The sequence below is a fragment of the Grammomys surdaster genome, unplaced genomic scaffold, assembly GCF_004785775.1.
Source record: "Grammomys surdaster isolate TR1022 unplaced genomic scaffold, NIH_TR_1.0 189, whole genome shotgun sequence".
NCBI lineage: Eukaryota > Metazoa > Chordata > Mammalia > Rodentia > Muridae > Grammomys > Grammomys surdaster.
In genome coordinates this window covers 897,803-924,051 of record NW_021604634.1, presented here as the reverse complement: position 1 = coordinate 924,051, position 26,249 = coordinate 897,803, and the positions used below count along the sequence as shown (strand labels likewise).

The 26,249-nt window shown below is 40.5% G+C and overlaps 1 protein-coding gene across 3 annotated transcripts in view; it reads left to right on the top strand.

The window, feature by feature from the left end:
• Positions 1 to 4,444: 4,444 nt before the first annotated feature.
• The window catches only part of Atp9b (ATPase phospholipid transporting 9B (putative)), a 216,265-nt gene continuing 194,460 nt past the window's right edge, over positions 4,445 to 26,249 (top strand). For all 3 annotated transcript variants that reach the window (XM_028768921.1, XM_028768920.1, XM_028768919.1), the window contains exons 1-2: positions 4,445 to 4,642; positions 22,574 to 22,747. In XM_028768921.1, the coding sequence (XP_028624754.1) occupies positions 4,524 to 4,642; positions 22,574 to 22,747 (293 nt within the window). In that variant the 5' untranslated portion in view covers positions 4,445 to 4,523. The remainder of the gene's footprint in view (positions 4,643 to 22,573; positions 22,748 to 26,249) is intronic.

Below are 26,249 nucleotides of genomic sequence, written 5' to 3'. Positions count from 1 at the left end.
AGGCAGGGGGAGGAAGGAGATATCCTGTTAATAAACCATTCTCTCTCTCTCTCTCTCTCTCTCTCTCTCTCTCTCTCTCTCTCTCTCTCTCTCTCTCTCCATCCTGTCTACCATGATGTGAGTTACTTTCTCTACCTCCTCACTGTTACGATGGACTGAATCTTTCCCACTGTGAGTCAAAATAAATCCTTCTCCTAGGTTGTTTTGCTCAGGTATTTTGAGTCTTTACTCTGATTAATATGCACAGATATCTGGCAAATATTATTTTTTCCTTTTTCTGAAGTTGCCTCTGGAGAAGATGAATATTTAACTCTGGATTGAGTCAAGCAGATGGCCTTCTCCACTGTGGGTGGGCATCATCTGATACACCAGTGCATACCTGAAACCAAAAGGCCAAGGAAGGTTGAATTCACTCGGTCTTTTTGAGCTGCATGGTCTTCTTTGTCTGTGGAGTTCCTGGTTTTCAAGGCTTCAGATATAACCTGGAACCTACTCCACAGCCTCTCTGAGTCTTTGGATGATCTTACTGGCCTTTCTGAGTTTCCAGCTGGCAGCTTCACAGGTACTGCTATTTGTCAGCCTCAATGATCATGTGTTAGTACCTTGTCATACATATCTCTTCACATACTTATCCCTAGAGATCACCTATGGTCCTATTTCTCTAGCGCAGGGTGTAGCATGTAGTTCCTACTACCTTGCCTTAAGCTCTGTGTGGACCTTTCTATCAGCCCAACCCAGACACACACACACACACACACTAGCTTTTTTTTTTATATGCTTTAGCTCAATGGTTGGGCTCTTCTAAGCCTTCCTCAGCCATCTCACCCTTCTTTTCACTCCCAGCTCAGCACCTTAAATCTGCCCGCATCTCAGTTAGTCTCTCATCTCCCGCCTGCTTCCCCAGGCCCAGTCAGGGGAAATGGCTAAGGTTAACTCTGCCTGAGATCTCACATGGGTGGTGACACTTTCTCTTTCTGAAGCTAGGTGAACCTCTCTCTCCTGCCTTGTGTCTGCTAGCCTGCCTTCGGGGAAAACTAGAAGTCCTGCCTATTCCAACCAGCTCATTGGCCTTTAGCATCTTTATTTGGTCAATCAAGAACCAATTAGGAAACAGGACCTTCAGGGTTCATGAGCAGATATTTGATCAGAGCATCAGAACCAGCTCCTACAGCAGGGCTTCTTAACTTTTTGCCACTCCTGACCACTTTGCCTGACTCTTTCTTATGACTTCTGCATGCATAGATGTGATGGTTAATATTGCTAGCTCATTTGATTGGATCTGGAGTCAAATGAGACAGGCCTCTGGGCATCCCTGAGTGGTCAGTTTTAGGAAGGATTGACTGAGGCCGCAGATCCTCTTCCTGAGTAGGTGGCACCTTCTGGTCCAGCCCAGAAATAAAAAGGTATGAGGAGAAGGCATGCTGGTTGTCTGCCTGTCTTTGTCTTCATTTCTGGAGTTTATACCTCTGTTACTACCTCACCATCTTCACTGACAGACTTCCAGCTCCAAGAATCTTTAGGCTCTGTTATAAGCAGATGATTAGATCGCCTAGTCCCAACTGTGCAAGCAAATCCAATAATTCTCTTTATAATATAGAGCAGTGGTTCTCAACCTGTGGGTCATGATCCCTTTGGGTGGCATCGCCTAAGATCATTGGAAAACACAGATATTTACAAAATTACAGTAATGAAGTAGCATTAGAAATATTAGGAAGGTTGGGAACCACTGCAAAAGAATCCTAACACAGCAGGTATATGAGGTAGATATCCAAGTGAAACAATTACTGATGGCAAGTTGTAATTCTTTTTTAAAAAAGATTTATTTATTTATTTATTTATTTATTTAATGTATATGAGTACACCATTGCTCTATTCAGACACACCAGAAGAGGGCATCAGATCCCATTACAGATGGTTGTGAGCCACCATGTAGTTGCTGGGAATTGAACTCAGGACCTCAGGAAGAGTAGTTGGTGCTCTTAACCACTGAGCCATCTCTCCAGCCCCAAGTTGTAATCCTTAAAAACAATTCTTACATGTGAATATAAATAAACAATTATTAGACACGGAAGAAAATGTACACATTAGCAGGATATGAGGCTCAGTTTCCTATGAAGAGTTAAATACTGTTGGAAGACTTGATATTGCAGGACACAAAGCATCTTCAAAAATTTCCAGAGTTGATCAATAGCTTGAATTTATAATTATGAATACTGATAATGTTTCTAATTAAACCATTGTATTCCCACAAGAACAGAGAACTTTGTATGTATAATAAAAACACTGCAGTTCTGACCTGAGGTGCTTTAGATGGTGCTCATGGGTACTGCTTGGCATGACATGTGCAAAGGTCACATGATGTGTGTTCAGACACAAGGCTGCAGTGAAGTCACATGATACAACACAGTCAAGGACTGCCCAAAACTTCTCAGATTACTGTTTGATTTTGAATTAATTTTTCGTTGTCAAACAGTCAGAAAGCTATTACTGGTGTCAAAAATTCTATGACTTTTACATTATGTGAAGCCACGTGGAGTCAGGGTTCATAGTTTTAAGAATCTGGACACTAGAGAGTCCTATCAGTGTCTTGTAAGAAGTGTTGGACACTACACTAATATCTGAGAACACATCTCAGGTTCCACTGGAGTGGGTTGTCCCAGCTCAGTTAAACTTTTCTGTGAATGTCCTCACAGTGATGTCCAGAGGACTATCCTTTAGATAGTTTTAAATATCAATTAGACAATCAAAATGAAATGCCACGTCATCTTAATTCACTAACATTAACTCTCAGAGCACAGCATTACACTTCACGCTCATTGATGCGCTTTCCATGGCAAAGGAAGGGTTAAAGGATGCAGAGTTCTGAAAAACTGTCTTAAGTGAGAGGCTGAGCCTCTGTAGGGACTCCATAAGGCACAAGCAGCAAAGAGGTGTTCAAAACAGCAGCAGAGTTCTCTGATGGAGGTCTGGGCAGCAGGGCATTTCTAGTGTCACCGTGGAATGCTTTGGGTGTAATAATCAGAAGAACTGTCTTGAAGCCTCTGAAGTTGGGGACAGAGGCAGAGAGGCAGAGAGGCAGAGGCAGAGGCAGAGGCAGAAGCAGAGGTCCTTTGCTATGGCAGTTTCCTAGATGAGGGTCTTTAAGCTATGTCTGTCATATTTTGGTCTTGGGGTGTTCCTTTTAGAGTCCCAGGTGGAGCCTTAGGAGTGACTGATAAGTGCATGTGCCCGGTGCTCCTGATTGGGTATTTTTAAAGGTCGCATTATTTATTGACATAAAATAAATGACCAGTTTGTGTCTCCTGGTGATGTGATCTTCCTCCTAGAAGATGGTGGGTGCTTACCTGTATAAACAAGATGCAGAATCACTAATGTCAAGAAACTTGATTTGTCAAATGCAGTTGCTCAAGGCTAGTCAGAACCTGAAAGTGGCTATTCTATACAATGCAGTGACTCTAAGCCGACAAAGATCTTCAGCAACATAAAGGGGGAGCATGGGAAGAAGAGTGATCACAGGAGAGGAATTAACCCTGGTGCAGAGGCAGGTGGGGGACTGCAGTCAGTCCCACAACTCTTGAAGGTCTGGTTTAGGTCAGCAAGGGAAATGGCTTTTATGATGTACCTTTGAAAACAAAGGCTAGACCTTAGGTACCTGGATGGGTTCATATCTGAAATGTACCAAGGAAGTGCTTTCCTCCTGTGTGAATCCTGCCTGAATTTGAAATTGTAGGCTGCATGCACCTTCACTCCTGCAGCCAGGCTTCCATGAAATGGAGTTGTGTCCCCTGGACAACGTAAAACAGCTGGGCGAGAGTGCTCAGGTGAGGAGGGTCCAGTTGCAAGGTCTTTTTGTGAGTTGTGAGGAGGATGGGGAGAGGGAGGAGGAGGAGGTGTGTGTGTGGGGGGGGCAAGAAAAACTAGATATTGAGATTTGTATGTTTCTTCAATACCTCTTGAACAAAATTAAAATTTGGTAAATACAACATAACTAACTCTCTATTTTAAAGTTTCTTTTATAAAGCATAGTATTTTTTTCTTTGGGTAAGAAACTATATGAGTATGGGACTTCCACTTAAAGCAAGGTCTGAACATTTTAATTGCATTGCTAAACTATGGGGTTGGGGGGCTCAGGGAGGTAGGGAGAGGGAGACGGAGAGGGAGACGGAGAGGGAGAGGGAGACAGAGAGGGAGACGGAGAGGGGGAGGGAGAGACAGCGAGAAACAAAGAAAGAAAGAAAAGGAGCCAGTGGCGCCACAATATCAAAGTTTAGTAACAGGCGGGGGCGGGGCTTAAGGGCACCGTAGCACCTTGCTTTTCAAATCGTCATCAGGCAACGCCAGTGGAGGCGGGGCCCATTCTAGCCACGCCTCCGGAACGCTCCCTCCACTGTTCTGTGACGCCATCAGAGGGCGCCGCGCGGGGGCGGGGCGCCGCCCTGGGTGCTTCGGCCCTGGCTGGAAACTGAGTGGGCTCGGCTGGGAGGTTACGCCGAGTTGAGGCTATTGGGAGGGCAGGCCGGAGCATGGCGGACCAGATTCCTCTGTACCCCGTGCGCAGCGGGGCGGTTGCCGCAGCCAGCCACAGACGTGCGGCCTACTACAGCGCCGCCGGGCCTGGGCCAGGTGCCGACCGGCGCGGCAGGTAACGGCGGGCCCGACCCTTCCCGGCACCGAGGGTTTTCCCTGCCGGCCCATAGTCCTCACGGAGCCATAGAGCCGGGCGCGGGCGGGCCGCGGATTCCAGAGCCCGGGGCCACGGGCCGAGCCGCGCCCAGGGGTTCGGAGACTCCGCCCGCCTCTCTCGTCGCTTCGGGAGCCCCAAAACTTACTGTGTGGGCGAGCAGGCCGGGGTGACAGCTGCAACTCATAATGAGTGTGACAAACATGCCTTGCAGAGTATCACTGATTTTTCGAGACGTGGAGCGCTTATTAGGCCCACTTTATACTTAGCCACGAGTGTACACAATACTTTCTGTTGACAGGAGATGTTTTGGAAGAGTAAAGTGAGGATTCAGAGAGGTTAAATTGTTTAGTAGGGCCATAGTTTAGCAATGCAATGAAATGCCCAGATTTTGCTTTAAGTGGAAGTCTCATATACAGTTTCTCACCCAAAGAATAATAATGGACTTTATGAAATAAACTTTAAAATGGAGAGTTAGTTTATCTTGTAGTTGCTACATTTTAATTTTGTTGTAGACCCACCGAAGAAACACCCTTAATATATAGAAGGAAAAAAAATTACAGAGCTCACTGAATATTTAGTTTCTTCTGAATCAAAGCTTTTAAATACTTTGTATTGAAAATTCTTTATTTAGAGACAAGGTCTCACTGTGTATCCTTTGGCTGGCCTGGCGGACCAAGCTGACCTCAAAGTCACAGAGATCCACCTGCTTTGCTTCCTCCAGTGCTAGGATTAAAGGGGTGCGTCACCACATGCAGCCTTCTTTCTTTTTGTGAAAACCGGATGGCTTTCAAGGGGCATCAGGATGGGCAGTAAGAGAACTGGTGGAAGTCTGGCTCTGGCTGTTTCGAGAGACTTACTGGGCAAATGTTCGAATATGTTAGAGAACTGAATTGGATCTTGGTCCTTGTACTTACTAGTAGTTTGGATTGGGCCTGTCTCTTTCTCTATACCCTCATTTGTTCGTCTTTAAACTGGTGTTTCTTTTTTTTTTTTTTTTTTTCCTCATGGGAACATTTGCTGAGGATTACAGAACCTCTGTAAGGTGCCCCTTTTCCGAGTGTTTGCCTGGAGGTGGATACTCCAAGCTTCCATTTTTCCTGTTCTTGATGGTACCAGAAGAGTAATTGCATAGTAGTTGTGTAAGTGATTAATCTTAGGAGCTTATTGGAGAATATGCTGCCGTGTAAAAATCTCATCTTGTCATAATTTGGGTCTTGTTGCTTTATGTATTTTGAAGCTCTACTGCTTGATGGCTACATATTCAGGATCCTAAGCGTTGTCTAATGTCTAATGTCTAAGCGTTGGGTCCCTGCTTTTATTATTTCATTGTCTTCGTTTCTGATTATTATCTTTGTTCAGAAATCTATGTTAGATATTAGAATTATTATTAGATATTAGATTATTACAGTGTCACTCCTTTTTTCTGGATTAAGGTTTATATACTGTTAACTTCCTTCCTTTGTTCATTTGTTTTTGTTTTTTTGAAACAAGGTTTCACTGTGCAGCCTTGGCTGTCTTGGGGCTTGCTCTGTAGACCAGCCTTGAATTTACAGACATCCACCTGTCTCTGCCTCCTGAGTGCTGGGATTAAAGATTTGTACTACCACCACCTGGCTTAGTGTTACTTTTCAATTTATCTGCGTCAGTCATCCCCACCCCCATCCTGTCTTTCCCTTTTCCTCTTCTCCCTCTCCCCGACCCTCTCCCTACCCTCTAATCATCAGGGTCTGACAATGAAGGTCATGATGGCCTAGAACACCTTATCCTCCTGTGTTCACATCCTGAGTGTTGGGATTACAGGTATATACCACTATACCTGGCTTAGTTTTTTTTTTTTTTAAATTGATCTATTAAGACCATTAAGACCAAGCTGATTTTCCATAATCAGAACCTATTTGTGGCATTTTATTTTCTGTTTCTTCTGATTTTATCCTTAAACCTTTTTTCTTGAGTTCTTTCGGGTTATTGAACAAACTTTTTTTTTTTCTGAGATAGTTTCACTTTGTAGCTCAGGCTGGCCAGGAACTCAGTACATAGCCCTTTAGCACTCACAGTCCTTTTTTGACTCATGTGTAGTGGTTTTCAGTGCATTTCTTTGTGTAGCTATTACTTAGAGTAGCTCTGGACATTATTACAGTGTATATACACATAATGCATCCCAGTATACTGTTGATATTTTAAGGATAAGATTTGCCTCTTTTGTTCTTTTATTCATTTCCTTGGTAATAGACTTGTAATGTTATATGTAAGGTTTATGTTTTAAAAGTAGATAAATATTTCATCTATGTATTATTGAAAACCCATATCTGACAGTGAGTGTTATAACTTCTACTTTTTCTCTCTATTTAGAAACCTCATGAAGAGAAAGTCTTGGATTATATTTTTTGCCTTTTCTCTTGCCTGCTTATTTTCTGATATTCTAGAATTTCTTACTTCTGCTCCATTTAAACATTCTGTAGCCATTCTTTTAGTTTTCCTTCATCTGAGGATGTTTTCTTTTTTTTTTTAAATTTATTTATTTATTTATTTATTTATTTATTTATTTATTGAACATGAAATGCTTTTTTATAGCATGTTTTACAAGGGGAGGGGGTAAGAGGGGCCAGGTGGTGGAAAAGTACAAAATCTTCTTGGCCTGTGCCTTGAAACATGTCATGGTCTATACGGTACACTGCCTTGAATTATGATCTACCTGCTGTTCTTCAGAAGATATGGTATACTGCTTGAGTTATGGTCTCCCTGCTATTCTTCAGAAGATATGGTACACTGCTTTGAGTCTATCTGCAGTTGCCAAGCCGGATCTTGCAGTTGCCAAGCTTCAGGGAACCTTGTGCAGGTGGGAAAAGGTAGGGGGTGAGGGTAAGGGCGAGGATCCTGGCTTCTGGCCCATCTGGATTAGAACTTCTAATAGCAGGCATCACGGGTGATTCATTTTTACCTGGAAAGAAAAAAGAAGGGGATTCTCAGGGAGATTTCTCTTCCCTGGATGTAAATTGTTATTCATCGTATTTATGGTTGGGCCTGGCTTTGTGAGAGTATCTATTTTTTTCATTAATATTTGTGGTAGCCGGTTAGCTGTGCCTTCTGTGGTATTGGACAGGCATATCAGTCCTCGGCTCCATAAGGGAACTGGGTCTGGGGCATTCCCTTCCCCATATCTGTGGCAAAGTTTTGTTGGTCTTGGTGGTGCCCGAGGTCACCAACATGGTCAGCAAGAGATTTGCCATGAGCTTTCAGCTTTAGAGAGAGAAAAGTGAACAAGGCATGATGGAGAGTATTTCAGGGGGGCTCCTTCTGAGGGGGTACCGTTCCCCCTCTTTTGTTTTTAAAGCCAATTTTTCAGAGTTCTTGTAAAATCAGGGCAGAAGCGCCAACAGTTGCTCCTTCTACACTCAGAGAGTCATGAAGACCTTATTTAAGGATATATAAATCTATATTAAAATCTTTTGTCAAAGGACTTTTATAGCATCACTGACAATTAATCAGACTATATGATATATCGATTGGAAATAGCTTTTTCTACTTTTTGTGAGATTACCTCTCTTCTGTCAATTAACTGTTGAGGAAGTTAGGGTTTACCTCTCTCTTGAGAATATTGAACAGAGATTTAAGTTCTTTTGTGGAGAGCTTAAAATAGGATCTTAGCCAATTTGCAACTCCTAGAAACTTTTGAAATTAATTTAAGATAAGTAAACTCCCTTTTTTAAAAAAAATCCTTTATCTGTGTGGGTTTTTTATTGGATATTATACGTATTTACCTTTCAATGTTATCTCCTTTCTCATTCTCCCCCAAGATCCCTTATCCCATACCCACTCCTCCTAATTTTTGTGATGGTGTGCTCCAAACATCCTCCCAGTCCCATCTCCCTGCTCTCGAATTCCCACACAGTAGGGGATCCAAACTTTCGGGGACCTTGGCCCTCCACTTTCACTGAAGTCTAACAAGGTCACCCTCAATTCCCTATACAGGTGCGTGAGTCCCTCCCTTTGTGCTCTCTGGTTTAGACTTTGGGAGTTCTGGTTGAAACTTTTGATACTCCTTCTAGAAAGGACCAACACATTTATACTTTGGTCTTCCTTCTTCTATGTGAGTTTTATGTGGTCTATATGTAGATTCTTAGACATTGTGAGCTTTTGGTCTAATATCCACTTATCAGTGAGTACATACCAAGTATGTTCTTTTGAGATTGGGTCATCTCACTCAAGATGATATTTTCCAACTCCATCCATTTGCCTAGGAATTTTGTGATCTGATTGTTCTTAATAGCTGAGTAGTACTCCATTGTATAAATGTACCACATTTTCTGCATCTGAGGATGTTTTCTTTTCCCCATTATTTCTGAAAGTTAATTTTAGAAGTATAGTAACTGTCTCCCTCACAGTTTTACTTTCTATGTTTTCAGGTTTATGGGTTATAGACAGCCATGGTTTGAAAATATTAAATGGAAATTTACAGAAACAATTTAGATACTTGAAATATGCTGCTCTGAATATTTATGAAGTCTAGTGGTTGTACTCCTTCCTGTCTGAGATGTGAACCATCTCCTCTCTGCTCTCTCTATATTACCCAATGATCAACCACTTGAAATTTTTCTGTACTGTTGTGGCATTGAGTTTTTTGGAAGTTCAGTGTTGAAATGATTCCCATTTTACCTGATAATACTCCCAAGTACAAAAGACATGAATCTGGCAATCTTTTTAGACTTATATTGTTACTAACTGCATTACAGGAGTGTATGTATAGGAAAAGTCATTACTGTGTATATTGTTTGGTAATGTATGGTTTCAGACACCCAACAGGAGACATTCCTGGAGGAAAAGAAAAAAGAACTGTATTGTGATAGAGATGACAATCTATCCAGCATTTGAAAAATGTTCCGCTTCCTTGAGCTTTCCTGATTTTTGATGAGAAACCTGTTGTCAGCTGAATTGTTTGACTCGTCACTGAAGCCTTTAAAGAAAAACTCAGGAGTTTGATGGTAGCAATTTTACATGAGTCTCTTTTGGCTTATCCTTTTTTTTTTTTTTTTTTTTTTTTGTTTCCTAGTAAAACTTCAGAAGTCTTTTCTTGTGTGTTTTTCCCCCCTAGGTTCTGAGTGTGTCATTTTCTTGTGTGTCATTTCCTATTCAAATTGGGAAGTTCCTGTTCTGTCTTCATGCTAACCAAATCTTCCTTCTGTTCTGTTCTTGAGTCTGCTTTTTTTGTTTTGAATTTTCAATTGGTTTTTCTTCATATTAGCTGTCTTCATGGGATTAGATTTTCCATTCTTTACTCGTGTGTTAATGATTGCCACCCCCCTCTCTTTCTTCTTTGTGAGACAGGGTCTCTATTATGTAGCTCTGGCTGTTCTAGATCTTTCTATGTAGACCTAGTTGCCTTAAACTCAGAGATGCACCTGGCTCTGCCTCTGCTTCCTGAGTGCTGTGCTTAGTCTCTCCCTTATTTTTTGAGGCAGGGTCTCTCATTGAATCTGAACACACTAGTTGGCTGGGTTGGCTGGATAATGAGCTCAAATGTTCTTCATGTCTCTGTGTCCCTATCTTGGGTTATAGACAGTCCTCCTGGCTGTTATTTATTGGATGCGGGATTCAGACTCAAATCCTCATGCTTGGATGGCAGGCAGTTTACCAACTGAGCCATCTGCATAGCATTTTTTTTTAAGTGATAGCTTTTTAAAACTCATAGCATTTTTCTTTTAATGATAGCTTTCTAAAACTCATGTCAGAATATTTTATCATCTATAATTTTGATGCTAACATCTCTGGATTCTCTTTTTCTGATTCAAGTTGAGCTTTTCCTTTTTTTCTTTTTTCATTGCATCCTGAACATTTTGAGTATTATGTGATAAGATGAGATTTATTTAATTCTTCATTTTTACCAGACTTCCTATGATACTGTGTAGTAGTAGGTGGGGAATGTATAAGACACTGTCTTGAAGGACCAAGTTCCCTGCATAGCTTTGACACTTGAGAGAGGAAAGGTGTCCTGTTTGTTCCCACTTGAGATGCCTACTAGTCTTTGTTTGGGAGAGGAGTGTCTGGTTACTGAAGCCTGAAGGCCTCAGGGACCTGACCTGAAAAAATCACACTATTCTTTCCCTCCTCCTGCTCACCCCCCTCCACTGTGTGTGTGTGTGTGTGTGTGTGTGTGTGTGTGTGTGAGAGAGAGAGAGAGAGAGAGATATCAGAGTGATCAGAGTGTTGTTTGTCCATGTTTGTTAATGCTTTTTCTTTGCATTTTCTAAACTCAGAGTGGTGGAGTTACTGGTCTTGCGTAGAGGCACTTGCCAGATTATAACAGCTAAACTTAATTGTTTAAAAAGAGACTCATGCTGAGAACAGATGGGTGTTGTCTGATTATCTGCAAAAATTAGTGTTTCTTGGTAGATGTAACACAGATTTTTATAATGCTTGTTTTCTTATTTTAAAGATTATACATAATTTCATTTGAATCTTAAAAGTTTTATAATTATGATCTAATATTTTAGTAATTACATTTTTTTTCTGTGATAGTTACAATTGAAGGGTCTGTCTTGTTTGCAGGGTTGGGGACTGAGCCTGGGATTGCTGTGTTAGGAGTGCTCAGTCTCCCATGAGTGCTAAGATGATGATAGTCTCCTTGTTCAGGCCGAGAATTTTCTTTGGGGTTTCAGAAGTTTTTATAAAAGTTAATAAAGGATTTCATTGGAAAGGGATGATCCATCCATAGTTCACCTTGAAAATAAATTCTTTACACTTGTCAGAATAGGCTTGTTTCATTTAGTTTTCACACATCTCAAAGTATTAGTATGAAGATAGGATTAATAATGGGTCCATAACAATTATAGGCTACTAGAATTTATGTCCTGAGCTAACAGGCCTTGGCCCTTAAAGTTTTTTTTATTGTGTTTATTTAATATTGGATATTATATTATTCTAGCTCAAAACTTTCTTTCCATGTATAGTATTGGTATAATTTCTTATTCTAGAATTTTTTTAGAGTCCTTATAGAACTTTTTAGAAATCACTAATTTATTGGGGCTAGTGAGATGCCTTAGTGCTTAGGAACACTGGCTTCTCTTCCAGAGGATCTGGGTTCTATTTCCAGCATCCTATGACAGTTTACAATTATCTGTTACTACAGTCCCAAGGAATCCAGTGCCCTCAGGTGGCTTTTTTGAGCACCAAGCATACATGTGGTGTAGAGGCATACATGGCAGAGAAAAGACCCATACATATAAAAAATAATATAATAAAAAAGTTAAAAGACAAGAGAGAGGGAGGTCAGGGGGAAGAGAGAGAAGAGAGAGGAAAGAGAAAGAACTACTAGTTCAAGACTGTAATCACTTCTCAGCTTCAGGGACTGGCTAGTCTTCCTCATTGTTTCTTGCTTTTCCAACCGAGACTGTGGCATGGCTTCTGATGCCATCTCCTTAATTACTTTGATGGTGGTGGTACTGGTCATTACTGCTTTAGTTTTAGTTTTAGTCTATTTTGTGCTACAAAAACAGACAGTTTGAGTCTAGGTAATGTATGAAGGGCAGAAGTTAGTTCTTTCTTACAGTTCTAGAGGCGATGTGGTTCGATGTTAAGGCAGATCAATCCAAGCATTGTCTTCTTGCTCTTCTTTCTGTGTGGCAGAAGACCATGAGAGAGCCAGACCCCTTTCTGGTAGCATTCACCCTTTTTGAGGGTGCCCTCGTGACAGAAATACCTCTGGTTACAGTCTCATCGCCTGACACTGAGGCATACACATTAAGTTGCTGTCACACATTTGGAAAATATAGAGACAAAGGCCAAATATACACACGTTAATAGTCACACCTGATCTCTCGTGACCTGTGGGATCTTATGAAGAGATGTGGGCCCCCTATGACCACCGTACTTACCGAAAAGACCAGACTCAGAAACAACTTAAATGAGATGCCTGCCACTTCACCCACATGTACATCTCACTTAAATGGCCCATGAGACCAAGCAACTTCTCTTCAACAGCAATAAAAACTTCAAACCCCCAGTGGCTTGATGACCTCTGGAAACTCCCCTGTTGCTTGGTATCATTGTGTTTCTATAAATTTTCTCTTTGTCTTTTCATGCATTTGGTGAGTTCTTTGTACTAATTGTGCCACTACCATCTATAACCATTTTCATGGTGAAGGGGATGGAGCGAGCATTCCAGCCCTAGCGCCCCTTTTACTTTCTGCTGTTAGAGGCAGAGGAGGCCAGTGTTCTCGTCGGGAGGCCTCTTCATAATGATTCCTGGCTGACACTGTTGACCTGCACAGTTCTATTTGATGGAAGGCATATGCACTGTTCCCTACACAGCACTTACTGGCTGAGTTGTTTTTCTTCTTTGTTAGTATGCAGGCAAAGGAGATTATGTTATTTATTCTAAAGTTTTGAGCATGAGGTACATTTTAGATTAATGTACTTTAAATTCTCAATATTTTCATTCAGATAGAAACAATAGAGCTGTCAGATGCTTAAGGTACCGCGTAAGTGTAAGCCCACTCCTTAACCTTCGTTCACTTACAGTCATGGAAACTTGATGCCCTCCAGTACTTGAGCAGTCTATTGAAAGCCTGTGGCAGCAACTGAGGTGGCATGTCCTCCTCCTTGAATGAGCAGTACACTTGGGTCCATGTCATTACTTCTGTTTTCTTTGTTCACATTGTTTTTACTCATTTAAAAAATGTTCCCAGAATTATACTTAATTGCTGGAAACGCTGATTTCTCTTGAGTGACAAACCAATTAAATGTGCATGACACCAGGCAACAAAGAGACTTAGGATTCTATGCTTATCTTGCCTCTGAGGGAAAAAAAATCCATTATTCATCATCGTATTGTTTTTAAATACTGAAGTAAAAATTTCAATACAATAGGAAAATTGCTTTGGGAGGACTAAATTGCTTGCCAGTTCAAAGGCTGCGGTTCTGAAGTCTAGGTTCCTAATCTTGGTGTTGCTCATCTTCTCAGCCTCCTGAACTAACTTCTCATGCTGCTTTTCTAGTGTTAAAGTCTGACCTTTTCAACAGGATCCTTGAGAGAACCTTAATGGAAAAAACCCTCCAAAACTCAAATCTTATTTTATATATATTAACTGGTGTTCTGAAGTTTGATTGCAGTTTGGATAAATATTTATTTTTCTAGTTTATGTAGAAACTTTGTTGAAAGACATAATCTTATGCAAGAAAGAAAAAGGACCTTTTCAGGGAAAATACTTTCTTCAGGCTCTTTCATGGATTTCCCACCCCCACCCTCCCCCCTCCCCCAGAAATCACCTAAAACGTAATTTGTAGAAGATTATATGGAGCTGGTAAAGTGAGTTGACAGTTTGATTGGTTGAGGGACTGTTTAAAGAGGGTGAAAATAAGTGCCATTTCTCCCTCACTTTCTCCCAAAGTGTATTTGTGCTTATGTCATCATTCTTGGTGGCAGTGAGAGCCAGGGAGATGGAACTATACACTGTTGCCTGTAGCCTCAGGAGCTCCTTGAAGAGACCACTCTGTAGAAGTCAGAATACTCAATTTATGCTGCAGAAGAGAATTTCAGGTCAAGTCAGTATGAAGTAGAAATGCAGATTTAAGCTAGGCATTTGAAAGGAAAGACAGGCCTAAAAGAGCTGACTTAGTCACAGACACATATCTTTAATCCCAGGACAAAGGAATTGGAGACCAACTGATTTCTGAATTCCAGGTCAGCCTGGCCTACATTGTGAGACACTGTCACACATAGACACATGCATGCATACATGCACGCATAAATAAGTAAATAAATGAAATTATAAAACATTATTGGGCTCCTCAGGTCAAGGTACTTGCTATGCAAGCCTGAGGAGATGAAAGGACAGAACTAGTTCCTAAAAGTTGCCCTCTGACCTCTACATATATATGGGCATATCTATATGTGTATAATAAGAAATTAAAAGGGTAGTATGACATGCCCTTAAATGGGCATGGGCTTCTCAAAACAGTCTCATTTAAGTTTCTCAGTAAAAGCTTGCTACATGATTTTGTTTTTTTTTGGTTTTTGAAATTATTGTGAGAAATTAAAAGATTTAGTAAAAAGCAAGTTTTAGTAAACTTTTGGGATGTGTTTTAGTTGGTAGTGTTCTTACCTAGCTCTGTGAAATTGAAGCTGTGGTTTCTATCCTCAGCACAGCTAAAACCATGGTGGTAACATCGGTAGTGCTCACAGGTGGTGCTCACAGGTGGTGCACACCGGTAATCCTAGTACTTAAGATATGGAGACAAGATCAGGAGTTTAAGATCATGCACATTTACATAGTGAGTCGGAAGCCAGTTTGGGGTACATGAAACCCTGTCTTAAAACTACCACCCTCCCCCATACAAAACCCCAACAAATAAAAGAATGAGATCATAAGGTGGTTTCTGAGATGCACTGATAGTTTATAGGCTCATAAGATAAATGCATGGCTCACAAACTAAGACGTTTTTACTGAAAACAAGGTTTGTTATCTTGTGAGCCCTTCTTGATTCCCAGTCAGCAAGGTTTAGGAGCCCAGCCCCTTTCCTTTCCTATGATTAGTTTCCCCTGTTTTCCTATACTAGCCCATTATATGTGTGTGAGTTATTTTATGTGTATGAGTGCTTTACCTGCATGTATGTATATATGTGTACACTATGTGTTGTGATGCCTATGGAAGCCAGGAGAGGGTGTCCGATTCCCTGGAACTGAAGTTACAGACAGTTGTGAGCCCAATGTTAGTGCTGGGAACTGAGCCTGGGTTCTCTTCAAGAGCAGCAAGTGCTCTTAACCACTGAGCCATCACTTCAGCCCTCCCTGATACATTTAACCAGTTCTTTGGTCATGGGTATTATAACCTTTTCCATTTCTTTGGTTCCTCTTTTAAAGAGCTCAGTGTAGTTACTGTTGTCTTTTTCAGTAAAATTGTGTACATGTTTAATTCTATGGGTAACATCCTGCTCTTTTGTAGATGTATATTACTGTATAGTAACATAAAGGCTTGTAATAAATCCTCACAAATTGTTCACAGTTCCTGCCAGCAATAAAGAATATCTGTCCAAGGAAAAGAGGGTGGGTTGTGGGGCTGTGGAATCCTGGGTGTTCGGCCATGCCCCCAGAACCCAGAGACCTAACATACAGCCCCCTTGCCAGGTCACGTAAGGCACGAGACTAACAGGTCTCTGCCTCAATATTTACGTATTACCTAAAAGCCCTGCCCGCTTCCAATATAAGCAAACCCCTTCTGACATTTTTTGGGAGAGCGTGTCACCATCTAAACTCATCGCCATGTCAGTAAATCTCCACGTCTTAAATCTCCACGTGTCTCTTGAAATCCTGAACTCATTGTGTAAGTCAAAACTGGTGTAGGGGCCCCTCTCTGTTTCACCAACCTGTGGGGACCTGCTCTCTCTGCACTCTTGCTGTAGCCATCCCGGAGCATGCCTCCCCCATGCAGCAGCGATCTGTGTATCGCCTTCACGGCGGGCCTGCAGCTCTCTGCTTCCACGGCAGTGTGCCGCAGGCTAGACCAAACCATCAATAGAGAGTGCTGAGCCTCGGTGTCCGGGACGCCCCTGCTGCGCCCTGGCTTGCGCCTACTGTGCAGCTGCCCTGTGACCCCCGGGCGCGAGCTTCTGGCCGCCACGACCCGCCCTGCCCACGCTGGCTCACTACCCGCGCCCCCGCCTGTGAGACTCACATGCGAGTTTTGCCCAACACAAGACTACTGGGCATGTAAAATGTTAAGAATTACTTTTCAAAATGGTAGGTAATGGTGCATGTCTGTAATTCCACCGCTAAGGAGGCTGTAATGGTGCATGTCTGTAATTCCACCGCTAAGGAGGCTGGGCCGGTAAGGTCTCAAGCTTTATTTAGGCCAGCCTGAGCTATACAGTGAGCCCCTATCTCAAAACAATAACAGAAGAATTACTTTATCCACTTGGCAAGGCAAAGCACATTTTTAATTCTTTTTAGAAACAAATTATTCTCAAACTTGTTTCTAATGACTAGTAATAATTTGAAATGAGATTAAAACTTCTTTCTGATGCTTCCCTGGTACTGTCTTGTCCATGCTCACTTCTTCATCCCTAGCACTTACTTCGCTGCTCCATCCGTCCTCATCTTGAGGGCCTCTGCCCTATGCTCCTTCTAGAACCTTCGTTAGTATATAGTATATGCTTTCTAGTATATAGGGAAGTACATCATTACTGCTCTGATGATACTTGATAAAAACAAGTTAAAGAAGAGTTTGTTTTGGTCCTGATAGTATGGTCTGTCTTCACTGGGAGAGAGAGGAATGTGCCACATTGTGTCCACAGTGAGGAAGCAGAGAGAGATAATGTTGGTACCCAGCTTATCTTCTGGATATTTCATGTAGGATCTGTCTGTGGGATGAATCCACACACACTAAGAATGGGTTTTCCCCAAACCTCCCTTGAAGCATTCTTCTCATGAATACAGGCAGACAACAAAGATGACCATCACAAGAAGGGTTCCTGGATTTGTTTTCTTTCTAGATCTCTCTTAGTGAGTTGTTTACTCGTTTTTGTCCTGTGTATGTGTGAGCTTAACATGAGCAGGGCATGTGTGCTGGTTTAATGTGTTGTGCTCACTGCCTAGGACAAGGGTAGCACATGCAGGAACTGAAGTGTCTAGTGCTAAAGTATTTATGTGGTTAAACATAGTTTTGTGAGTTTGCCTGTATTCTTTGTGAATTGCCTTTGCTCATTTGTCATCTGAAGTGTGCTTTTATGTATTTTTTGTAAGAACTGTTTATAAAGATGACCCCCACCCCCACCCCTTCTTCAATGTACAGAGCACAGACATCTGCAGTGCCTGCCTGGTGCCTGGTAGAAGTCAGCACTTAGTTTAGCCGTTGTCATCAGGTCACCTAGTCTCTATGGCTCAACTGAAGAATCAGGAGGTCTTTTGCATTCTGTTTTTCAGTATGTGACATTCTTTAGGTTTTTCCACCTTCCTAATCCTGTGACTCTGTAATTCAGTTCCTCATATTGTCGTGACCCCAACCATAAAATTACTTTCATTGCTACTTCATAACCGTAATTTTGCTACTGTTATGAATTATAATATAAATATCTGTGTTTTCTGATGATCTTAGGTGACCCCTGTGAAAGAGTCATTGGATACTCAGGGATCATGACCTACAGATTGCAACCACAGCTCTATATGATTCTTGAATTAAGTTGCTCTTTTGTTTTTTCTGTGAGGAGTTACAGTCTCCTCTTTGTCTCATTGGTGATTGGTTTGTGCCTCCAAAAAGTATGTGGAGATTTTAATGATATCTTTCTGTTACTGTTTAAAAAAATACCTTCTGACAAGAGAATATATGTGATATAATTTTACTTACTTTAAAGTTAACAAGTTGGTGCTATGGCCCAGGATGTGGTCTGTGAGTGAACTGAGGAGAATGTTATTTTGTTGTTGGGTAGTGGTTTTGGGTAAATAGTGTTTAGGTCACAGTGGTATTAGGTGTGTCTTTATCACTTCTTTGATTTACTTTTCTATGAACAGAGAAGAGTTGTGGTGTAGAGTGGCCTTGTCAGTTTCCCACTTGATTTCCATCAGTTTTGATGCATGTGCTTTGAAGATTTAGTGCTAGGTGCACACTTGTTTAAGATTATTAGATTTTTGCCTTTTAAATTACAATAGTCCTGCTGATTGAAGAATACTCACCTGAATTCAGTTAACAGCACACATGTTAGGCAGCTAACAACCTTGTATAACTCCAGCTCCCAGTGGTCTGAGGCCTTTTATGGCCTTCCACACTAAGTGACGTATGCTCACATCCATATACACTTAAATGAAAATAAATCTTTAAAAATGTCTTAGCTGTCCTAGTTAATATAGCCATGTAGCTTTCTTTTGAGGAGTCTTCACACCATGTCATTTCCATTCTTTTATTTTTAATTTTTCAACCCTACATGTCCCTTTATTTAAGGCATCTCCTTGAGGTAGTGATTTTTGTACTCCAGAGGCTGTCTGACAGTGTGCAAAGACACAGTTGGAAGACTTTTCTTGTCCCGAAAAGGGCTGATGCTGTTGGTATTTAGTACCTCGAACTGAGGTCCTTTTGAACTTTCTGTGTGCACAGGACAACACTCCACGATAAGGAATATGTGGCCAGGATGTAGGTTGTGCTCTGTTGAGAAACCCCACTGGGAAGGTCACAATATTCAAAGCTAGTTTAGCAGTGTACCTTGAGCTTGATCATCTTCCCACCTCATGTAGAACCAGAGGGCCTGCCATGTCTTCCATTCCTGTAGTCGTCATTGTCTTCACAGTATTGAAGTGGAACTCACCCCACACAGAGCTGACATTTTACTTTGCATGGTCCTGCATATGTGTAAAGGACTTCTGTTGTTGTTGTTGTTGGCTCTTAAAATTCTGAATTTCTTCCAGATACTGTTTTTAATCTTGAAACCTGGCTAAGGATTCTTTAGGGCAGAGCTGCTGACAAAAAATTTTCTCTTGGTTTTCCTTCATCTGAGAATATTTTGGGTTGTTGGATATAATATTCTGTCTGGTATAAACTAAAGTTTCCAGAAAAAAAAAAGAAATTACATCTGTATAAAGATTCTACAAAACTAAATGACTGGAACTTAAGGATTATGGAGAGTTACAGTACTGCAGCCGATTATGGAGGGTATCAACACAGGAGGCCCAGAGCCATGTTGTCTGTACCTGCTGCAGTTCCTTTATAGCCATTTATTTCCCATTGTGTGTCTGACCCAACAGCCTCTAACAGTTTTTAATTTTTTAAAATGAGCATTTTCAAACAATTTGGAAGGTTCTTCTTACTCCCCTGTCTCCCTCTGTACCCTTCTACTTACCTCCCCCGCCCCGCCCCGCCCCGCCCACCCCCCAGCCCCCGCCACATAATCCTCTTCCCACTTTGATGTCTCCTGTTGCCTCCTTCTTGAACACCCTTCTTCTCCTCTAGTGATCTACTTTCTAGTATTGAAGCCTCCATGCTTGTCCTTGTAAATAAGAGTTTACATGGGAGAGAGAACATGTGATTTTTCTGAGTTGGCTCAGGTGATATACATTTCTATTCGCTGTACTTTCCTCCAAAGTTCCTTTTCTTTTTAGCTGTACATTGTGGTATATGTTCATTATGGGTTCTGTAATGGCTGAACTAGTTTCCACTCTTCTAGCCATGAATACAACTTCCATTTTCCTATATTCTTTCAACATTTATTGTATCTTTTCTTGGTGCCATTCTGACTGGGCATCTTGAAATAATTTTGAATGGCTAACAATGTTGAATACTTTAAAATACACTCATAGGCCATTTGCACTTCTGTTTTTGAGGACTGTCTGTTCATTCATTAGCTCTTTTGTCGATTGGCCTCTCTCTTGCAGTAATTTTGCATATATATGCAAGTCAGTCTCTCTTTCTCTTCCCCCCCCCTCTCTCTCTGAAACAAAGAAAGTCATTATGTCATTTACCAAGCACTGGTGGAGACCACAGGTCTGCAGGTTACAGCAAAGCAGGAAAAGAATCTGTTGTAGGATCAGATGCCATCTGATGCTTACTTAGCTTTATATTTATATATATATTCTAGATAATCTTGTCTGTAATATATGTGGCTCAACTTTTGCTGGCAAAGTTAATTCTCATACTGTAGACTATCTGCTAACTCTGTTGACAGTTTTCCCTTTGTGAACAGAACCTTTTAAAATGTCATATTGTCTCATTTGTAATTCTTGGAGCTATTTCCTGTATCATTAATGTCCAGCTCAGAGAGTACTTTCCTGTCTCCAAATTGAATTGTATTCACTCTCTACTCATTTGCTTTGTATCAAGGTAAACCTTTAAAATATATACTTTGCAGACCACTATTTTCTACTGACATCAAAGCTAAGTAAGCATCAGATGGCATCTGATCCTACAGCAGGTTCTTTCTCCTGCTTTGCTGTAACCTACAGACCTGTGGTCTCCACCAGTGTTTGGTAAATGACATAGATAATAACTTTCTTTGTTTCCTAAGAATAAGATCTTAGTGTACTGGCCTCTATGACTGTGGTCACCAACTGGACTCAGAACAAACCATCTCTTATTGTCTTTGGAGTGAGAGCTATATTTTGGGTCAGTACAGTTCTTTTCCTTTAGCTTTTTAAAAATTATAGTTCCTCTGTCCCAGAGCTTCCATTTTCTTCTGGAGAAGCTTCCAGGAGTTTGAGTACATGTTCCTCTACATCCCGCCAGCCATGTTAGTTTGGAATACTTCTCTCTTTATGTGGAGAGTAAATTTAAGTTTGTTTTCTCTCTCTCTCTCTCTCTCTCGTTGTACTTGTGGGTTCTAACTGGTTCTGTTTGCCTTTTGTTTGAATCTTGGATGAAGGAATTGGGGTTCAGCTTGAATGATTTCCATTTGGCTGTAGAAACTCAAGAGGTGGTGTTCATTTTTTTTCAATCTGAGATGATGCCTTCCATAGAAGCCCATTGTAAAATTAAATGAAATAGCAGTTGTTTAATCATCATTATAGTTTCTGAAAAACTGCTTGTTATCAAAAGGTCTTTTTAGTATCAGATTGTGATTGAGGACAGTGTTGATGGTAAGCTGCTGTTTCTTTAATGTAAGAGTACTGTTTGGGTCATAGTTCAGTGGTAGAGCACTTTCTAGCATGTGTGAGGCCCTAGGTTCAGCCCTAGTAACATACACACATATGGACACATGCATGTACTCAGGCATACACATACACATGCACCCGCTGCATACATGTGTACATACAAACACATGCATACATACACATAAACACACAGACTGTTGAGTTTGAAAAAGTATGCCAGTTGAGGTTTTTTCATTGAGTATAAGTTTAGCACAGGTATGGCAGAGATGCTTAATAAATGGGACTCCCATGATTGTCATCTCTGACTACAAACCCAGGACAGTGCTCATTATATAGATAACTGTACTTTCTGAAGTCACCTTGTAGAACTTTGGTGACTATACAGTTCTGTAATATATCTTAGAGATGTAGATTTTTGGCTAAGAGTAATACTCCAGGTTATTTTCTTACCAAGCTGAATACAGTGAGTGGATTTTAGACAGCCTTGGTCATTTAGTCACTCAACTGCATCTCTCTGAGGTCAGTTGCTTCAGCTAGCACAGGCTTCCTTGCACAACCTTTTCCTTAGCTGTTTATCATGGAGAGTTAATCATCCACCCCAAAGGGAAGTAGTATCATTATGTAGTAGGTTTCTGTTTTTAAACAATAGTTTGCCTCAGTTGAAGGCAGCTTAGTTTGAAAAAGACAAAAGATGATGTCTTAGTTACATTTCTGTTGTTGTGAAGAGACAGCATGACCAAGGCAACTTTTAAAAGAAAGCATTTAATTGGGGGCTAGATTACAGTTTCAGAGGGTGACTCCAATACCACTTATGGCTGGGAGCTTGCTAGGCAGGCAGGCAGGCAGGCAGGCAGGCAGGCAGGCAAGCATGGGACTATAGTAGTAGCTGAGAGACTATATTTGATCTGTAGGTTGGAGGGAGGGAGGGAGGGAGGGAGGGAGAGGGGGGAGAGAGAGAGGAAAGAGGAAGAGGAAGGAGGAGGAGGAAGAGGGAGGGAGGGAGGGAGAGAGAGAGATTGAGAGAGATTGAGAGAGATTGAGAGAGATTGAGAGAGATTGAGAGAGATTGAGAGAGATTGAGATTGGGCCTGATATGGGCTTTTGAAACCTCAGAGCCCACTTCCAGTGACACATCTCCTCCAAGGACACACCTCCTATTCCTTTCCAAAACAGTTCAACCAGGGACCAAGCATTCAAACATGAGACTTTGGAGGCCATTCTCAATTCAAACCACTACAGGTGAATCGTAAAATTTGGCCTGATGTTATCCTAGGTGAAGTACACTGTAACAGAAGACTTCTTAGCTTTTTATTCTTCCCTTTAACTAGGTACCAGCTGGAGGATGAGTCTGCCCATTTGGATGAAATGCCGCTGATGATGTCTGAAGAAGGATTTGAAAATGATGAAAGTGATTACCACACATTACCTCGAGCTAGGATAACACGGAGAAAGAGAGGACTAGAGTGGTTTGTCTGTGGAGGATGGAAGTTCCTCTGTACCAGGTTTGTCATTTGTTGCTACCTGATTATCATGTGCACAAAGATTACACATATAACTTTAGCAGCTAGCTTATTTGTTAAGTGATATATCTATTATGTTGGTATGAAAACTAAAGAAAATGCCATCATCGTGGAGTATACTAACAACATTAATCCACATCAGAGGATGCTTTCTGAAAGGGAAAAATGCAATTTATTATTTTATGAGACATTTTAATGATTAAAACCTGAGGAAAATGAGTAATTTTGTGCTGATGCATAGTAGAATTTTATTTGGTATATCAATGTAAATGACATTTCTTTCTTTGTCAAAAGGGTTAATAGGAACTTTAAAACAATGAATTTAATAACTATAATTATGTGCATTACTCAGCTTTAATGATTTCACTTGGAATAAGATTCTTCTGTTTAATCAAGTTATTAAGTTAAAAATTCTTCAGATTTCCAGGCATATCCATGGTATTAAGTTAATCTGATCTGATTACCTTTGACTAGATTCTGGTAAGGTAAAGTGCAACTGTTTGCCTCACATGCCATCCCACGGAGTCATCTATCCATTAGACTGAATCTTTTAAATGATGAATTGAGGCCATTTGCATTTAAGGTTCTTACAGAAAAGGGGTTTGTATGGTCTATAATTTTTTTGGTGATGTTCTGTTTTATTGGATTATTGGGATTTCTTTTCCTTTTCCTAAATTAGTTTTGGGGTTTATTGAATTGCTGTTTTGGACATGGTTCCTTTTAAGCCTCGTTTATTTATCTGGAGTTCCATGATCCTTCCTTTTCCCCACTTCAGAATATTCTAACAACTTCCTATGTGCCGACTTGGTTATATCATGGATTGCCTTACCTCAGACTCCTTTATCTCTATCAAAGCTGAAATGCAGTTTTGCAAGAGATCAGTGTTGGTTCACAGTAGTTTACTTTCAGGCCATGGAATATTTCATTCTAAGCTCTTCTGACTTTTCTGGTTGCTCTAAAAAGTCTGGTAATTGTGATATTTCTGCCTTTGTATGTAAGTTGTGTTACACAGGCTGTTTTTAGGACTTTTTTTTTTTTTTAAGCTTTATTTCTGACATCCTGACTATGTCACAGAGAGTCTCTTCGCTGTTATGTCTATTTGGCTTTCTATTACCTCTTATGTTTAGAAGCCTACTTTCTGGAAATTTGGGGAGTTTTCTGCTACACTGTACTAAGTACCCTGTCTATTCCATTCAGTTTTACTTCTGCTCCTTCTTTAGCTCCATAACTTCTCAGGTTTGGCCTGTTGAATGCATCAGACTTCTTGGAAATAGAATTCCTGTTCCTTACTTTTCCTTACGTGTGCCTCTGTATGACTTTTGTGACTTTGTCCTCCCTCTCTGAAATCTGTTAATGCTGATGTCTGCTGTGGACTTTATTTGGCTGACCATCTCCTTTATTTCAGTTATTTCTGCTTGATTGTTTTTCAGTGTTTTAGTCTTGCTAATTTTTCTCCATATTTTGAATTTCAGTTTTAATTTATTGTTATATTTACTTTGGAGATTTTCTTGTCAAGGTCTTGGTTAGGGTTCTTATTAATTCATGTATATTTGTTTGATCTGATCATTAGTTCATTTGAACAATAAGACTAAATTCTTTCTCAGACATTTCAGCTCTCTAATTTTGGACTCCCTTCTATGAGAGTTGGTTGGTTGAAGATAGGTCTGGGTGGTGGATGTACCATATTTTTTGTTTGACTTTGTCTTGTTTTATGACTGTTGGAGTGGGTTTATTTTGACGTCTTCTCCCAAGCCTAGTTAGTCTCTTTTCTATGAGTCTTCTTAGGGGAATATATGCTTGAAGTTCATCTAAGGGGACTGATGACACTTGGTGTTGATTATAGGATGGGTTGCTGAAGTGATCTTCTCTTGGCTATGTGCCAGCAGGACTAAGGCTGGGACTGGACACCTAACACCAAGGTGACCAGATGGGATGAAAACCTGGGTCACCCTTTGCATTCTGTGTGCTTGCTAGATACAGGATATAGAACTTCAGGTCCAAATTAACTCTGTCTTCTCTCTGAGGATGATGGTTAGAGCCACAGTCCCAAAGTAACTGCTGTGGTCATATTAGTATAGACAGTAGTTCCCTCAGTAGCCACTGGAACCTCAGAGATGAGAACCTCATACCCATAGTGACCTCAGAGACTCCCTGAAACCAATGTTCCAGACTCCCAGGGAACTGTGGGCACACTGGAGGCAAAGCTCGGGCTCTACATTGATCTGAAACCACTTGACTGAATTCCTGGTTGCACAATCCTCTTTGGTCCTACAAGCCTGAGGCCTGAGCACTGGTTCTTTCTGTTTCTACAGGATCCTGAGACCTGAGCACTGGTTCCTTCTGATTCCACTAATGCTACATACATTAGTAAACAGATTTTCTGATTTTTTTCTTCTTTGACAGCTTTTGTTTTAAAGTGGAATATATAGCTGTTTTACATTTTATATCTGTATGGTGCTTCTATAATGGAAAATGCTAAGAATATATTTGAAAATGTATATGTCAACTGCAAAAGGATCTGGGTTTAAGAATATTGAAACAGCTCAATAAAATCTGTAGGTGTACTTATAAAGTACTTTATATGAATAAATTGTGATTATGGGATATATAGCATGAGATATCTTTACATTCTTGTTGTGTGTGTGGAGGTGTTCTATAACAATCATGTATTTAGCAATCATCTTGGACCTAATTCTTTATTGCTTATATATTTTCAGTTTTAAATGTTTGCTACTTTGTTTCCAGAATACTAGGTATTATCATATTTGCAGTTATTGCAGCTACTTATGGTGGCTCTCACAGCAGATGTATAAAATTTGTTAATTGCAGGAAGAAGTTTTTAATGACTATTTCAATATAAATTAGATTGTTAGGAGTATTCCTGATTCTTGATGGCCCCTGCACATTAAACCTTTGGGTGCTGTAGCTTGGGGAATTGCTCATATTGTAAGATGACAGAATATTATGTTGTTTTGGTCATGGTAATCAAGGATGCTTGCTATTAGATACAGTAGTCTAACTTGTAGGAGATAATGGGAAAGATCTGTATTTTGGGGATTATTTAATTATAAATAAAATATTAGAAGATAGATACTTGACATGTAAATATATTTTATTTAATGCTAGAACACTGCTTTGATTGTAGAAACATTTATGAAAAGCTTATCATAAAACATTTCAAGGGAAAGTGTAATTTGTGTATTATTGGATTTACTTACTAGATTTGACAGCATAAAGCACTGTATATGTCTAAAAGTGTTCTCTGTATAATCAGTAGTTTAGGATACATAGGAATGTTATTAAGGAAATACCCAGTTATTCTTCTAGAGACTTCTCTTTTGTTGTTTCTTTTATTTTTTACTGTTTTCTGATGTTTTGTTTACATAACTCTGCCCTAAAAAAACTCCCCATAGTTTTTGGTTCGTGTTCTCTCTCTCTCTCTCTCTCTCTCTCTCTCTCTCTCTCTCTCTCTCTCTCTCTCTCT